Source organism: Haematobia irritans, chromosome 3 (assembly GCF_050003625.1).
Source record: "Haematobia irritans isolate KBUSLIRL chromosome 3, ASM5000362v1, whole genome shotgun sequence".
Taxonomy (NCBI): Eukaryota; Metazoa; Arthropoda; class Insecta; order Diptera; family Muscidae; genus Haematobia; species Haematobia irritans.
Window position 1 is genome coordinate 76,441,809 of NC_134399.1, and position 16,596 is coordinate 76,458,404.

The window sequence follows — 16,596 nt, forward strand, 5'->3', positions numbered from 1 at the left end:
CGAAGCCTCAAAGAGAAGCAAATTTCATCCGATCCTGCTGAAATTTGGTACATGATGTTGGTATATGGTCTCTAACAATCATGCAAAAATTGGTCCACATCGGTCCATAATTATATATAGACCCCATATAAACCGATCTCCAGATTTGGCTTGCGAAGCCTCAAAGAGAAGCAAATTTCAACCGATCCGGCTGAAATTTGGTACATGGTATTGGTATATGGTCTCTAACAACCGTGCAAAAATTGGTCCACATCGGTCCATAATTATATATAGCGCCCATATAAACCGATCCCCAGATTTGGGTTGCGGAGCCTCAAAGAGAAGCAAATTTCATCCGATCCGCCTGAAATTTGGTACATGATATTGGTATATGGTCTCTAACAACCATGCAAAAATTGGTCCACATCGGTTCATAATTATATATAGCCCCCATATAAACCGATCCCCAGATTTGGCTTGCGAAGTCTCCAAGAGAAGCAAATTTCATCCAATCCGGTTTTAATTTGGAACATGGTGTTAGTATATGATCTTTAACAACCGTGGCAGAATTGGTCCATATCGGTATAGCCCCCATATAAAACGTTCTCCAGATTTGACCTCCGGAGCCTCTTGGAGGAGCAAAATTAATCCGATCCGGTTCAAATTAGGAACGTGGTGTTAGTATATGGTCGCTAACAACCATACCAAAATTGGTCCAATCACACAAAAATTGGTCCATATCAGTTCATAATCGTGGTTGCCACTAGAGCCAAAAATAATCTACCAACATTTTATTTCTATAGAAAATTTTGTCAAAATTTTATTTCTAGAGAAAATTTTGTTAAAATTTTATTCGGTTCATAATAAAATTTTCATCATTGTCAGAATTTTATTTCTATGGAAAATTTTGTCAAAATTTTATTTCTATAGAAAATTTTGTTCAAATTTTATTCGGTTCATAATCATGGTTGCCACTCGAGCCAAAAATAATCTACCAAGATTTTATTTCTATAGAAAATTTTGTCAAAAGTTTATCTCTATAGAAAATTTTGTTAAAATTTTATTTCTGTAGAAATTTTTGTCAAAATTTTCTTTCTATAGAAAATTTGGTCAAAATTTTTATTTCTATAGAAAATTTTGTGAAAATATTATTTCTATAGAAAATTTTGTTAAAATTTTATTTCTGAGGAAAATTTTGTAAAAATTTGATGTCTACTTTGTCAAACTGAATTATATACGTATTGGATCGATCTTTTTTGATTTAATATATACCACGTATGGACTTACATACAATTTAGAAGATGGTGTTAGGAGGTTTTAAGATACCTTGCCATCGGCAAGCGTTACCGCAACTTGAGTAATTCGATTCTGGATGGCAGTGTTTAGAAGAAGTTTCTACGCAATCCAATTTTTTACTAACATTGTGTTCCACCTCAGCGCATTAGCCGACTTAAATGTAAAATCTATAAGTATTGCAGAACTCTGTACAGATCTGCTCAGATATACAGAATATATGTGTATGGATTCATATAGCATCCAACACATTGGACGGCTTTGATATGATATCGAAAATGTGGGCTTACAAAGTGGTGAAGGGTATAATATAGTCGGCCCCGCCCGACTTTAGACTTTCCTTACTTGTTTTTATGTAAATCAATAAAAAATCCGCACTAATTTTAAACTAACATATTAACAGAAATATACAGAAAATAATGAAAGTAACCAATTGGCGCATTACAAATATATATACACAACTTTCATTAAATATAGGAAAAATACTATGTGTGAATATAAACAAGTATAAATTTACATCTTATGAGTAAACATATATATATGTTGTGATATAAGACTTCGCCAAAAATTGTATATGCTTAAGTAAAATATTAAAATGAATATTCGGAGAGAAAATTCATTCGGAACCAACATAAAATATATTTGAAAAAAGAGCATGAGTTTTGTTTATCATTTTCGCATTACGGGCACAATTTTTTTTGTTTCGTCAAAACAAATCGGAACGTAGGACGAGTAAGTCAAAATATTCAAACAAAGGTAATTAAAGGGATCTTCATAAAAACTAACGAAAGGGCACTATACACTGAACAAAAAGCATGTCCGGTTCCAAAGATTGTGTCTCCACTTTAACAATTTTGATATTGATTCCGAACCAATGAAGCGGAGAATACAAGTAAGGATGCTTTTAAGACACAATTCTCTTTTAAATGGGGTTTTGTGTACTTGACTCTACGAAGCACATTTCAATTTTTCAACTTTTTCAGTTTTTTTTCATATGCTATAAAATGTCTGTTAAAAACAAGACTTCCAGTGGAAATTATGCTATGTTTCAAGTAAAAAATGTCTTTAAAATAAAGTATTGAAAAACATATCCTATTTATACCCTTCGCCACTACTGTGGTACAGGGTTTGTGCATGTGTGTGTAACGCCAAGAAATAGTGGTCATAGACCCATCTTTTAGTATACCGATCGGCTTAGAATTAAATTCTGAGTCGATTTAGCGATGACCGTCTGTCTGTCTGTCTGTCCGTCCGTCTGTCTGTATATGTAATTTTGTGCAAGTACAGCTCGCAATTTAAGTCCGATCGTCCTCAAATTTGGCATAGGGCCGTTTCTTGGGACAGAGACAATCGCTATTGGTTTTGGAAAAAATCGGTTCAGATTAAGATATAGCTGCCATATATATTTATCCCCAATTTGGTCATAGTTAGCGTGTTTCACAACCGATTTTCTTGAAATACCGTACATCCAAATATTTTATGAATCTCGAAAATCTTGCAAAATATCAGCCAAATCGGTTCAAATTTAGATATAGCTCCCATATATATCTCTCGTCCGATTTAGACTCATATGACCACAGAGGACAAAGTTTACTACCGATCTTCGTGAAATTTTGCACAGAGGGTAGAATTGACATTCGACCAATGCTTGATAAATTGGATTGAAATCGGTTCAAATTTAGATATAGCTCCCATATATATCTTTCGTCCGATTTGAACTTATATGGCGACAAAAGCCAGAGTTTTGCCGTGATTTGCTTCAAATTTTGCACAACGGGTACGTTTAATAGTATCGTTAAGTGTGTCAAATTTTGTTAAAATCGGTTCAGATTTAGATATAGCTCACATATATATCTTTCGCCCGATTTGGACTTATATGGTCTCAAAAGCCACAATTTTGCCCTGACTTACTTCAAATTTTGCACAAGCGGTACTTTTAACGATACTATTGCATGTGCCAAATATGGTCACAATCGATTCAGATTTAGATATAGCTCTCATATATATCTTTCGTCCGATTTGAACTTATATGGCCTCAAAATCCAGGGTTTTGCCGTGATTTGCTTCAAATTTCGCACAAGGAGTACGTTTAGTAGTATCGGTAATTGTGCCAAATTTGGTTGAAATCGGTTCAGATTTAGATATGGTTATATACAGTTTGTCAAGAAAGTGTTTTGACAATGGGATAAAAATTATATTTTGTTCCAAAATTAAATATAATGAAATTTTAAAAAAATATTTTATTATGTATTTTGCAAAGTATACATACGTACACAGATTTAAAAATTTAATAAAATATTTAATATTTCAATTATTTCTAGAATTTTAAATAGTTGGCAATGTCAAAAGACTTTCTTGACATACTGTATATCTTCCGTCCGATTTGCACTCATATGAGCTGGAGGCCAAAGTTATACTCCCATTTACGTGAAATTTCGCATAGATAGCAGAATTATTCGTGTCTGTTCTGGTACACACATGTACAAGTTACGTATGGTGTCACACTTAAAAGGTGTTCTGGCCAACACTATACACCGTCATAGACCTGAAAAATGTACACGAACATTTCTTTTGTGTAGGCTTAGTGTACAGCCATCGTATGCAAGGTTAGAAGTTTTTATAACAAATAAATAACAGATTCTGAAACTTTAATATGTTTTTTATAAATATTTGCAAATTTTATTGGGAAAGTCACTTATATATGTCAGAAACCACGATTTTAAAAATCCATCTAAAATTTGAACCGAAATTTCCTCTGATTGGTGTATAAATTTTGGGGTTGTTTTAATCAGTTTTAATCGAAAGTATAATGTTGCCACAATTTTTAAAAGTTAACACAAAAAAGTTTTAAGCAAAATTGTCTTTGATTTTTGTGAATACTATCCGCTTTCCGCTGCAGGGATGGAAAATGCAGTACTATAGTACTTTTTTCAAACCGTTTTCACCCCGGTCAGTACCGTAGTACCCCCGCGAATGATTTAGTACCTTTTGTGTAGACATTTTTGATTCGATATCAGATTTATGGTACAATAGCTTTGACAAAATATTTTAATATTTTGAGAAAGTCTTTATCAACCTTATTTGCTAATAGTCTTTTACAAATATGGCAAAACAGACATGTTCATGTGGGAAGAAAATCTCGATTTTGTAAAAGACATAGTCAAAAACAGGATTTTATTGAACTTCAAGAAAGTTTTAGTCGAAAAAAGAATGCGATTCTATATTATCGATTTTTTTATTTCGGTAGAAAATGTTGTCAAAATTTTATTTCTATATAGAATTTTTGCAAAATTTTATTTTTATAGAAAATTTTGTCAAAATTTTATTTCAATTGAAAATTTTGTAAAAGTTTTATTTCTATAGGAAATTTTTGCAAAATTTTATTTCTATAGAAAAAATTTTGCAAATTTTTTTTATATAGATTTTTTTTTGCAAAATTTTATTTCTATAGAAAATTTTTGCAAAATTTTATTTATATAGAAAAAGTTTTTTTTTATTTTCTTTAAAATTCAGTCTCTTGACAATAATCTTCCAGTGAAATTTTTGTTGAAATTTGGTAAAAAGTACCTTTCCGCTCAAAAAATACCTTTTTTGTACTTTATTAAAAATTGTATTTTCCATCCCTGAGTAACTAGCAAAGTGACCAAAATTTTTAAAAGAATATGCACGTTTGGAAATATCTCTTTATTGCTTCCATCGCTGAATTAGGCAGGTTCTTTTCGCAGGTTTTGCGCCATTTCATTTACACATTTGTGTTTGGCTGTTTCGTTGTTGTTGCTATGGCCAAACAAAGCGGGTCATGTTCACAAAAAGAACAACAAACACACATAAAAACAAAAACAATAGATGATGAAGACGGGAGAATGGGCAACGTCATACCAAAAGTTGCATTTACGGTGTTCGATACATACACGTTCGTTCATTTTTAATTTGCAATATTTTTTGTTAAAAACTCACAAATGATGTTAAATTTTGTGTAAATAATAATGAGAAACTTTTGACCGATTGTTCAACGTCATTCCCTGATATAAATTTCTTTTTATTCTTAGTTTAATTTGTGGAACAAAAAATCATAAACGACACGTTTGCATCGAACGCCGTCAATGGTTTGATACCCTCTGCTGCCATTTTCCCATCTTCATCTTCCATTGTTTTTGCATAAAAAGCAGAAAGACATTTTCCAAAAATGAAATTTGTGGTGCGAGAACAAAAACAATTTGTTTTTTTTTCGACCGTCGTTTGACGGGCTTTTCAACTACACGGATGAAAAAGACTGTTTTTCATATGTTTGGCTATAAACATTATATGTTTGGAACACAAATTTTTAAACACAATATTTTTGAGTGCAAGCATATAATGTTCATAAACTAGCATAACATGTTTGGGACATATATGTTAATATGTTAGAACATATTATGTTTGGGACATAAAATGTTTGTAAATATAATATGCTTAGATGCAAACATATATTAATTTAGAAATAGCCTATAAACATATATGTGTTTAGTAGCTTGGAGCGCTATTTAACAGGGAGCGATATTGAATTAAGTTGGTGGTTGTTGCTTGTTATTACAAAATTAACATTTTATTTTCAGCTATTCTTTGATCCTTACAAACTGTGTGGTCCGCTGTTCGAATCCCCGTTCTGCAAAAGGTAAAATTAAAATAAAAACAAGTATATACGGCCGTAAGTTCGGCCAGGCCGAATCTTATGTACCCTCCACCATGGATTACGTAGGAACTTCTTCTAAAGGCTGTCATCCACAATCGAATTACTTGGGTTGCGATAACACTTGCCGATGGCAAGGTATCGTAAAACTTTTTAACACTGTCTTCTAAATTGTAAGTTAGCCCATACGGGGTATATATTAAACAAAAAAAGGCCGATTAAATACGTATATAATCTAGTTTGACAAAATTTTCTATAGAAATAAAATTTTGACAAAATTTTCTATAGAAATGAAACCTTGACAAAATTTTCTATAGAAATAAAATTTTGACAAAATTTTCTATAGAAATGAAACCTTGACAAAATTTTCTATAGAAATAAAATTTTGACAAAATTTTCTATAGAAATAAAATTTTGACAAATTTTCTATAGAAATAAAAACTTGACAAAATTTTCTATAGAAATAAAATGTTGACAAAATTTTCTATGGAAGTAAAATGTTGACAAAATTTTCTATAGCAATACAATTTTGAAAAAAATTTCTATAGAAATAAAATGTTGACAAAATGTTGTATAGAAATAAAATGTTGACAAAATTTTCTACAGAAATAAATTTTTTACAAAATTTTCTATAGAAATAAAATTTTGACAAACATTTCTATAGAAATAAACTTTTGACAAAAATTTCTATAGAAATGAAATTTTAACAAAACTTTCTATAGTAATAAAATTTGACAAAATTTTCTATGGAAATAAAGTTTTGGTAGATTACAAAATTTTCTATAGAAATAAAATTTTGACAAAATTTTCTATGGAAATAAAATTTTGACAAACATTTGTATAGAAATAAACTTTTGACAAAACTTTCTATAGAAATAAAATTTTGACAAAACTTTCTATAGTAATAAAATTTGACAAAATTTTCTATGGAAATAAAGTTTTGGTAGATTATTTTTGGCGATATGGACCAATTTGTGTGTAATAAGTCATCGGCTATATATAACTAAAGACCGATATGGACCAATTTTTACATGGCTGTTAGAGGCCATATATTGACAAAATGTACCACATTTCAACCGTATCGGATGACTTTTGCTCCTCCAAGAGGTTCCGGACGTCAAATCTGGGGATGGTTTATATGGGAACTATATATAATTATGGACCGATATGGACCAATTTTTGCATGGTTGTTAGAGACCATATACTAACACCATGTACCAAATTTCAACTGGATCGGATGAATTTTGCTCTTCCAAGAGGCTCCGGAGGTCAAATCTGGGGATCGGTTTATATGGGGGCTATATATAATTATGGACCGATATGGACCAATTTTTGCATGGCCGTAAACTAACATCAGATACCAAATTTCAACCGGATCGGATGAATTTTGCCCCTCCAAGAGGCTCCGGCGGTCAAATCTGGGGATCGGTTTATATGGGAGCTATATATAATTATGGACCGATATGGACCAATTTTTGCATGGTTGTTAAAAACCGTATACTAAGACCACGTACTAAATTTCAACCGGATCAGATGAATTTTGCCCCTCCAAAAGTCTCCGGAGGTCAAATCTGGGGATCGGTTTATATGGGGGCTATATATAGTTATGGACCGATATGGACCAATTTTTGCATGGTTGTTAGATACCATATACTAACATCAGGTACCAAATTTCAATCGGATCGGATGAATTTTGCCCCTCCAAGAGGCTCCGGAGGTCAAATCTGGGGATCGGTTTATATGGTGGCTATATATAATTATGGACCGATATGGACCAATTTTTGCATGGTTGTTAGAGATCGTATACTAAGACCACGTACCAAATTTCAACCGGATCGGATGAAGTTTGCTGCACCGGGAGGCTCCCCAAGCCAAATTTGGGGATCGGTTTATATGGGGGCTATACGTAAACGTGGTCCGATATAGCCCATTTTCAATACCATCCGACCTACATCAATAACAACTACTTGTGCCAAGTTTCAAGTCGATAGCTTGTTTCGTTCGGAAGTTAGCGTGATTTCCACAGACGGACGGACAGCCGGACAGACGGACGGACGGACAGATGGACAGACGGACGGACATGCTTAGATCGACTCAGAATTTCACCACGACCCAGAATATATATACTTTATGGGGTCTTAGAGCAATATTTCGATGTGTTACAAACGGAATGACAAAGTTAATATATCCCCATCCTATGGTGGAGGGTATAAAAAAATCATAAAATTGAATAATTTCTTCTACAATGTTTGTATTACAGAAAAAGGTGCTAAGAACTAAAAAATCTCGTGGAAGTGAGAAAGATGTCGGGGAATATACAATTGGGCAGAAACAAAATTTTGAGCATTCAGGTCGAAAACCTATGTTGTTAGCACCTATATTGCCTGTTTATTTTCATAATTCATTATGATTGTAAATATATAAATAAATAAATAAAATTTTGAGCACAATATTGTTTGGGAGAATTTTTTTTAAGCATATAATATTTTTGGGTTCAAAATGATCCCCCTCATCCCTCCCTGAATACGGCCTTGCATGGTGGGGAAAGATCCAAAGCAACAATTGAATAAGTTTATTTTCTTTAAAAGAAATTATTAAAGAAAAGTAAAAGGATAAACATGGCCATTTTAACGTGATAATGCCAATTTATACCGGCCTTAAGAATTAAATTAAGTACAAAATTATTCGTTGATAAAAATTTATATATTTATTTGTATTTCTAAATTAATTGTGTTACATGCTAGCAAACAATTGTTCACACCAAAATAAATTTATGTGCTGTTGTAAAATTACTGTTTAGAATTTAAATATAATGTGCTTTTGAATGGTTATTGTTAAGCTTACACTGAAAAAAATATTGTCGTGAGGTCAAAGATTTCATGTCTTTAAAATACGAATACAAATTTTGCTTAGCATAGAAGACGCATTTCTCTAAAATAAAGTTATTTTTCTTGTTCAAAAGTCGATAAACTTTTCAATGAAGTCGTATTGTCCTTATAATTAAGTGATTTGACTTAAAAATGGGTATCTTAACGTGAAAGAAAAAATTTATAGGCTAAGGTCAACTTGACTTTAATAATTCAGAGAAATTCTTTAAATTTAATGAAATTGTCTTTAAATTTGTTGTCTTTTTGCATCTTCACTACAAAGCAAAAAACCGTTCAAATATAGGACATGTTTTTCAAAACTTTATTTTAAAGAAGTTTTTTACTTCAAACAAAGCATAAATTCTACTGGAAGTCGAGTCCTAACTTGGAAAATAAAGTTGCCGTTAACTCGTTTTTAAAGGACTTTGAAGAAAAAAGCTGAGAAAGCGAAAAATTAAAATTTGCTTCCTAGAAGCAAGTACACAAAACCTAAATTTAAAAGAGAATTGTGTCTTAAAAGTATCCTTACTTGTATTCTCCGCTTCTTTGGCTCGGAATCAATACCAAATTTTTTAAAGTAAAGACAAAATCTTTGGAACCGAGTATGCTTTTTCTCAGTGTAGGATTCGATGGAAAAATATTTTTATATACTCTAATTCACGTTCTTCTTTTGTAAGAGTTTTTGAATTTCTTCGAAAATTTTAAACTTGTATACAAAAACCTTTATTTGTTACACAATTTTTTATTTTTGCAATACAAAAATAATATTTGATTTGAACTCAGTCCATTTCGTTTATATCAAGCATTTTTCTTTTCTGACTTTAAGTCTTTTATAAAACACACTTTACAATTTCGTAGTAAAAATTTAATATAATAGTATGAAATGCTGAACACCTTTTCGGGAACTTCCGAACGAATCTGGAATATATGTTAAAAAATATATTAAAAAAAAAATGGTGTTGGTCAAAGCGGGGATCGAACCCAGGACCCCTGTCACGCAAGGCGGACGACCAACCACTGCTCCACGCTGCCAACAAATGTATGTTTAACAATGTTATGTTGTTAAACAACGCTATGTTTGCATCGGCTCGTGGGCGCCGCAAGCTATGCTATATAAATATAACTTATAACGATAATAATCTCTTGATGACCATAACAGCTACGTAGGCCAGTGGTTAGTGTGCTGTCTTACAAACTGTGTGGTCCGCTGTTCGAATTCCCGTCCGGCAAAAGGTAAAATTAAAAAAAAAAAAATTATAAAATGTAATAATTTCTTCGACAATGTTTGTATTACAGAAAAAGGTCCTAAGAACTAAAAAAAAACTCATTGAAGTGAAAAAAAATGTGAGGCAATATACAATTAGGCAGAAAAAAAATTGAGCACAATATTCTTTGGGAGAAAATTCTTCTCAGCATATAATATTTTTGGGTCCAAAATGCCTCCAAACATATTATATGTTCACATAATAACATATAGTTTTTTGGAAGACAACATTATTGAATTTGGATGGAAAAATACAAAATGTTTGGAACTTAGACTACCCAAACATATTATATTTTTTAGACCAATATGCTTTCAAACATATTATATATTGCAAGAAATCAAACATATAAATGTTTGGGCAATACCCAAAAATTTATATGCTTGAAGCAAAATATGTTTGGGAGTATATGTTACAGAAGCGATTTTTTTGAGGGTGTAGATATTTTGTAGAAGTAAAAAATTGTCTCCTTTATATAGCTTCCAGCAAATGTGAAGTAGTTGTGCTGGTAACTCAAATTTTGGCCTACATAGGGGTGAAGGGTATAATATAGTCGGCCCCGCCCGACTTTAGACTTTACTTACTTGTCTTTTATATAAATCTTTTCATTCTATTAAACTTTTTGGCAGACAATTTGAAATTATGCCTTTAAAAACAATTTATCAAAACAGCGCTTCGGCCGCAACGTCGGTAATACCAACGCTGCAGTCATTGTGCGACATCTATACTGTTGACATTTGTTGTTTTTGTAGAAGAGAAATTTTCGTCCTCTTGTGTTTTTATTCTCTCTGGACAATATAATATATAGATGAGCCATGGGTGTATAGATGATCCACTATTCTCTTTAAAAAAATGTGTCAGTTCCAAAAATTAATTTTCTGACATTTCGTTTTGATTTTTTCGTAAAGAGTCAGTCCCACACTCAAAAAAAGTGAACTCACTATTTCACTAAAGCCAATTTAACTATATTTTAGTTCATGAACTTAGTATATTTGGTGAAAGTTTCATTTACTCTAATAATTTTTTGCGTACGCTAGTTAAAAAATTATACACAAGCTAAGGATAGAGATTTACTAAATTCGTATTTGTCATAAAATAGTTTATTATTTCTTCAAATTTGTAAATTTTACTACAAAAGCGTTCATCATGAACTTCGTATGTCACTAAAGACATTCTTGCAATTTTGAACTCCAATTGTTTCCTTCAAACTACAAAATTTTCTTTAAAAAGTGAAAAAAAAATTATTTATGTCTACTAAATTTTCTTGAATTTGTGGAAAAATATTTACTTATTTTTGTGATATCGGCGCTTGTAATACTGTTTAGTTAAACATTTCTAAAAATATTAAAAATTTTCTAAAATTAATCAAAAGGTTTCTTCCTGGTGGGTTCACTGTTTTTTCAGTGCAAACATTAATTTTCGTGCACTTGCTTTTGTGTTGTTCGTAAAGAGCAAAGCTGCTCAAAATTAAATTTCGTATTTTCGCGGTTTTGGTCACAATTTTTTGTTCAAATATGAACTTTTAATATATTAATTTATTTATAAATCCTCTGGTGCATCATAAACGGTCCAATTTTGTGTAAAATTGGCAAACTACAAGAAGGAAAACGAAAGAGATTGTAAGCGTGCACTTATTTTTCTCGTTTATTCTTAATCTTCGGAACTGTCAAACATAGTTTGACACCCATGGCTCATCTTTGTATTATAAGATCTATGAGTAGAATTGCCAGAGAGTATTAAGACCATAGACCTTATAATACGTAGATGAGCCATGGGTGTCAAACTATGTTTGACAATTCCGAAGATTAAGAATAAACGAGAAAAATAAGAGCACGCTTACAATCTCTTTCGTTTTCCTCTTTGTAGTTTGCCAATTTTATTACCACTCTTCTCTTCTCTCTCTTGTTTACGGTTCGGATGTTTCGGTCATTGATGCCAATTTGGTGCTTTTAGCACCAAATTTAATGCTTTTTGATTTCCGAAAAGCACCAAATTGCCTTTTTAGTGCCTTTTCCAAAAAAGCACCAACATGGTGCTTTCTTGTATATTCATTTAGTACTTTTGGTGCTTTTTCAATTTGAACCGTATTAATTAAATTTTCATACAAAAATTCGGATTGGACTTTCAAAAGTTTAATAAACTCCCAAATATAGAATTTGATTGTTATGAAGGTGGAATTGATTCGTTTTTTAATCATTGGTATTTAGAATTTCTGAACTTGATGAAGATGTCATCAAAAAAGTTTGTAGTAAATTCACAAAAGCACTCAAAACTGAAATAAGAAATGCACTGCCTCCAAATATTAATATTTCCAAATTTAATATCGAAAAAAGGTTTTCTCCTCTAAAAAAATATATATTTTGAAATTTGAAAGACAGTACTGATCGAAATGAATTGGATGAAAGCATTAAAACTCATGAAGGTGTGCACGTGAGGTTCATAATTTTAAAAATTAAAAATGCTTCAAATCAATACACAAAAGTTTTATAATACAGCTTTGGAAGTTTTTTTTTTTTTTTTTTTTTTTTTTTTTTAAGTAGAGCATTAAATTTTAACTGGCTTTAGTAGTGTTTGTGGTGGGAGGTGGTATCTTAGAATTTATAATATATTTTGATGCTTTTTGCCCTTCGGGAGTTGGCATCACTGGTTTCGGTTACACCAAAGCTGCAGGCATTGTGGAACATCTATACGGTTGACATTTGTTGGTTTTGTACAAGAGAAATTTTCGTTCTCTTGTTTTCTTAATACTCTCTGCATATCCTACACACTGTAATGCCAGACTTTCCAAAGAACGGTTATATAAGGTTCCAAGTCGCCGAGTTGACCACATCTTGGCGAGATCTAACCAATATCCATGTAAAGTCGCCACTGCTAAATAGCAAAAATTGTAAATATTACTTAAATTATCCTATAACTCGAATCCCTATGTATTGCCCGACAAATCATAAAGTATCTTTTGTACAATTGCATGGGCGATCGTACAATTCACATGTGCAAAATTTCATCGAAATCGGTTCAAATTTAGATAAAGCTCCCTCCCGTATACTATTTGTATCGCCCGATTTTTAGCCATACAACACTTATTTATTAACCGATCTTACTCAAATTGAGCACAAGGTAAACTTGTGTATTATCAATCAAACCTGCAACATATATAATCCAAATTTAGATATTGTTCCCATATATATGTATCGCCCGATTTTCCCAAATTTGACCATATCCAACTATACTATCCGAGCTTAAACCAATGTTGCCCAAAGTAATCTTTTGTAATATCAACCAAATATGCAAAATACCAGCCAACAAACATAACATACACAAAATTTTTTATTATAAACACATACATTAATTGGTGGTAGCTTGTAAAATCAATGCAAAAGCATGTACAACACAAATGTTGTTAGACAATTACTTAGTTTTTCGTCTCCTTTGTTTTCTTTGTGCAAATACCTCTGGATGATGGTATTTCATATGATGGTAAGCTGCAGTACGATAAGTAAAGAGTTTTGGGCAATATTTACAGCGTCCAAAACGCGGGTTGGAAAGCTTATTTTTTCGCTTTTTAATCAAATCACTCAGCGTATCTGAATGGGCGCATCGCACGTGCTTTTCTAATGAACCTTTGGATGTATACCTTTGCGTACATAGCTTACAGTCATAAGCCCCGGGATTCATATGATAAATAGCATGCTCTTCAAGACGATAGCGGAATTTGATCTTGCGACGACAACACTTAATATAGAATTGATCATCGGGATGATCCTTGGGAAAGTGATGTTTAACAGACAGAAAATTCGGAAATTTCTTGTGGCACTTGTAGCAGTCTAAAGAAGGTTTCCACTTGGCTATAATAATATCAGAATTTTCCGTAGAATATCCAAATTTTTTCTGGTTATTGTTTGGTGTTATAATCTCAGGGCTGTCTGAGGTAGGGTTTTCATAATTTGTTTTATCTTCATCTGTATTCGTTTCCGATTGTTCAAATTCATCAACAATGAAAACATCCCCTTCACCCATTTGGATATCCTTGTCAATGTCATAAGGGTTTCCATTGTGATGATTATCGTTTTCAATGTACTTTGTTCCACTTGAATTGCATGGTGTGCTCTCTGATATTTTGTATTCGCCTATGTCGGTTGAAAATTTTATTTCACAATCGGTAACAATTAAATTTCCTCGTCCCGCAGACGATGCTTGATTCGATGAAAATCTTTGGTCATCACCATCTATTGATATTGTATCAGAAGAGTGATCTACTTTTAAAGAATTTGTATTTCTTTCCGGCGCTTGAACTGTAGAGGTTAATTGGTCTTCCGAACCAAGAAGATTATCCAGTAATAACAATGCTGTTTGCTGGAAATTGTTAAAGACGGATATACGACGCCAACATTCCATACACAGTACTGCTATTGAATTTGCAGAGCTTCGGCCAATTTTCAGATACTAGAAATGGCAATAAGTATATTGGAATATTTGAGTTCAATGGGCTTCGTTGGTTTCAAATGTCAGTATTACCTTTGAATCGAAATATTTACTGGTGATGTCAAAGACCCCATTGTTACGGCCATTCACATCATTCAAGCGAATGCTGTTGTTACACGAACTCCTGCATAAACGGCACACATTGGATCCCGACATAGTCTCCAACTTGAAATATAGATAATAAGGTATGGTTACATTTGAGATAATAAAATTGAACAATAAGTTCAGCATGAATTAGAATGGCTTTTTATTTTGAACTTGCAATGAGGTGACCTTAAACCTAATTCTAACCCTTCTGTGGTTCATGGTAAATGGTTATGCGTTGCGAAATGATTAGCACTTTCGCCTTATGGAATTTATCTTCTTTTCGTAATGCTGAAGACATTTCCCTATCTTGAGAGTGATATCAATATCTGTAATCAACCTAAAGATTTTAAGGCAATATGCCTGTCAGTTTTTTAGGTGCCTTGCAGGATTTCCAACATTAGTTAGCCATATCAATGTAGTTCTGAAGCTATCATGTCTGTTCTGGGTCACACCGCATTGTGCACCACACTATACACTTTCTACACACCACACACAAAGTTAGTTGTTCTGAGTCACACGTGTGAACACTTTTTTCGAACTTTTAATCGAAAAATGTGACAGCTGATTTTTTCTGCAAGCCATATTATATGCAGACAGAAATTATAAGCAAAACATATTTTGCCGATATAAACATATAAAATTAAAAGTAAGTGCGTAACTCAAAGCCATAAAATGCCTGCCGGATTTTTGTTAGCAGTGAATAATGTAAGGACAAGAGCAATTTATCTATCCCTCCTCAATGTTACTCATGAACAAACGATCGCCGTGTCGTTCTCGTTTTTGTTTTTGACGGCGGAGAAGTTTTTATTTTGCTTTTGGCCAAACAGTTTTTAACATCCATACATTAAAGGAAATTTAATTATAGTGGGCATAATTAACTATTCTGTTAAGGTTTTTCTCATTTGTATTGCTTAAATATTTACAATAATATTGCAAACAAATTTTCTATCGTGGCGGCCTCCATGTGCAGAAAGATATTGGCGGCGTTAGTTTTTTTTTAATTTGCTCAGTGATTTGTGCACCAAGAACACTTTGCAGAATTGAAGATGCCATATTTGTCATGCAATAAATTTGGTAAAATTCACTTTTCTTAGCCCATTGATTTTGTAAAACTTATAATTTAATTACCTTATATTTTCAAAAAGACCTTTGATTTGTTTAGGAAAGCGGATAGTATTCACAAAAATCAAAGACAATTTTGCTTAAAACTTTTTTGTGTTAACTTTTAAAAATTGTGGCAACATTTTACTTTCGAACACACCATAGACCAATTAAAATAGAGACATACCTTGATAATTCACCATGGTGTTGTTTATTTGCAGTGCGCAGTCATTCCACTCAATTGCGCAGTCAAGTGACTCAATTTCTTTTTGGAAAACGAGAATTGCCGTACAAATCAGTCAATTTGCATTACAAAAAAGATGTGGATGTATAGAATTTTACATGTTTTTCCAATATTTTGTGTTTCATCAAAAGAACAAACGCAAGAAAACAAATTAAAGCCAAATTGGAAAATCACTCAATTGCAGACGAAAAAGAGCCATCTACGGTGTGCAGACAAACTACAGCTCTGTGAATTCACTTGAGATGTCTATACCTTCCTTGGTCTATGAACACACTGAAAATCAGCTGATTAAAACAACCCCAAAATTTATACACCAATCAGAGAAAATTTCCGATTTCGACAAAAATGGTCAAAATACCAACATTTTCCTTGCTTAGTCGAAAAGTTGTAAAAATGACTCTAATTTCCCTAAACTTCTAATACATATATATCGAGCGATAAATCATAAATAAACTTTTGCGAAGTTTCCTTAAAATTGCTTCAGATTTAAATGTTTCATATATTTTTATACCCTGCGCCACACTGTGGAACAGGGTATTATAAGTTAGTGCATATGTTTGTAACACCCAGAAGGAGACGAGATAGACACATGGTGTCTTTGGCAATAATGCT

At 32.4% G+C, this 16,596-nt stretch overlaps 1 protein-coding gene across 2 annotated transcripts in view; it reads right to left on the bottom strand.

Annotated features, from left to right (window-relative positions):
- The window catches only part of LOC142231710 (uncharacterized), a 43,193-nt gene that overhangs the window by 10,919 nt on the left and 15,678 nt on the right, over positions 1-16,596 (bottom strand). The window contains exons 2-3 of one of the 2 annotated variants that reach the window (XM_075302331.1): positions 14,586-14,717; positions 13,380-14,513 (exon numbers count right to left, since the gene is read on the bottom strand). The exons of the other annotated variant lie outside the window; for it this stretch is intronic. Coding sequence (XP_075158446.1) covers positions 13,479-14,513; positions 14,586-14,708 — 1,158 coding nt within the window. The 5' untranslated portion in view covers positions 14,709-14,717 and the 3' untranslated portion in view covers positions 13,380-13,478. Of the gene's footprint in view, positions 1-13,379; positions 14,514-14,585; positions 14,718-16,596 lie in introns of those variants that run through there. 2 annotated transcript variants of the gene reach the window in all.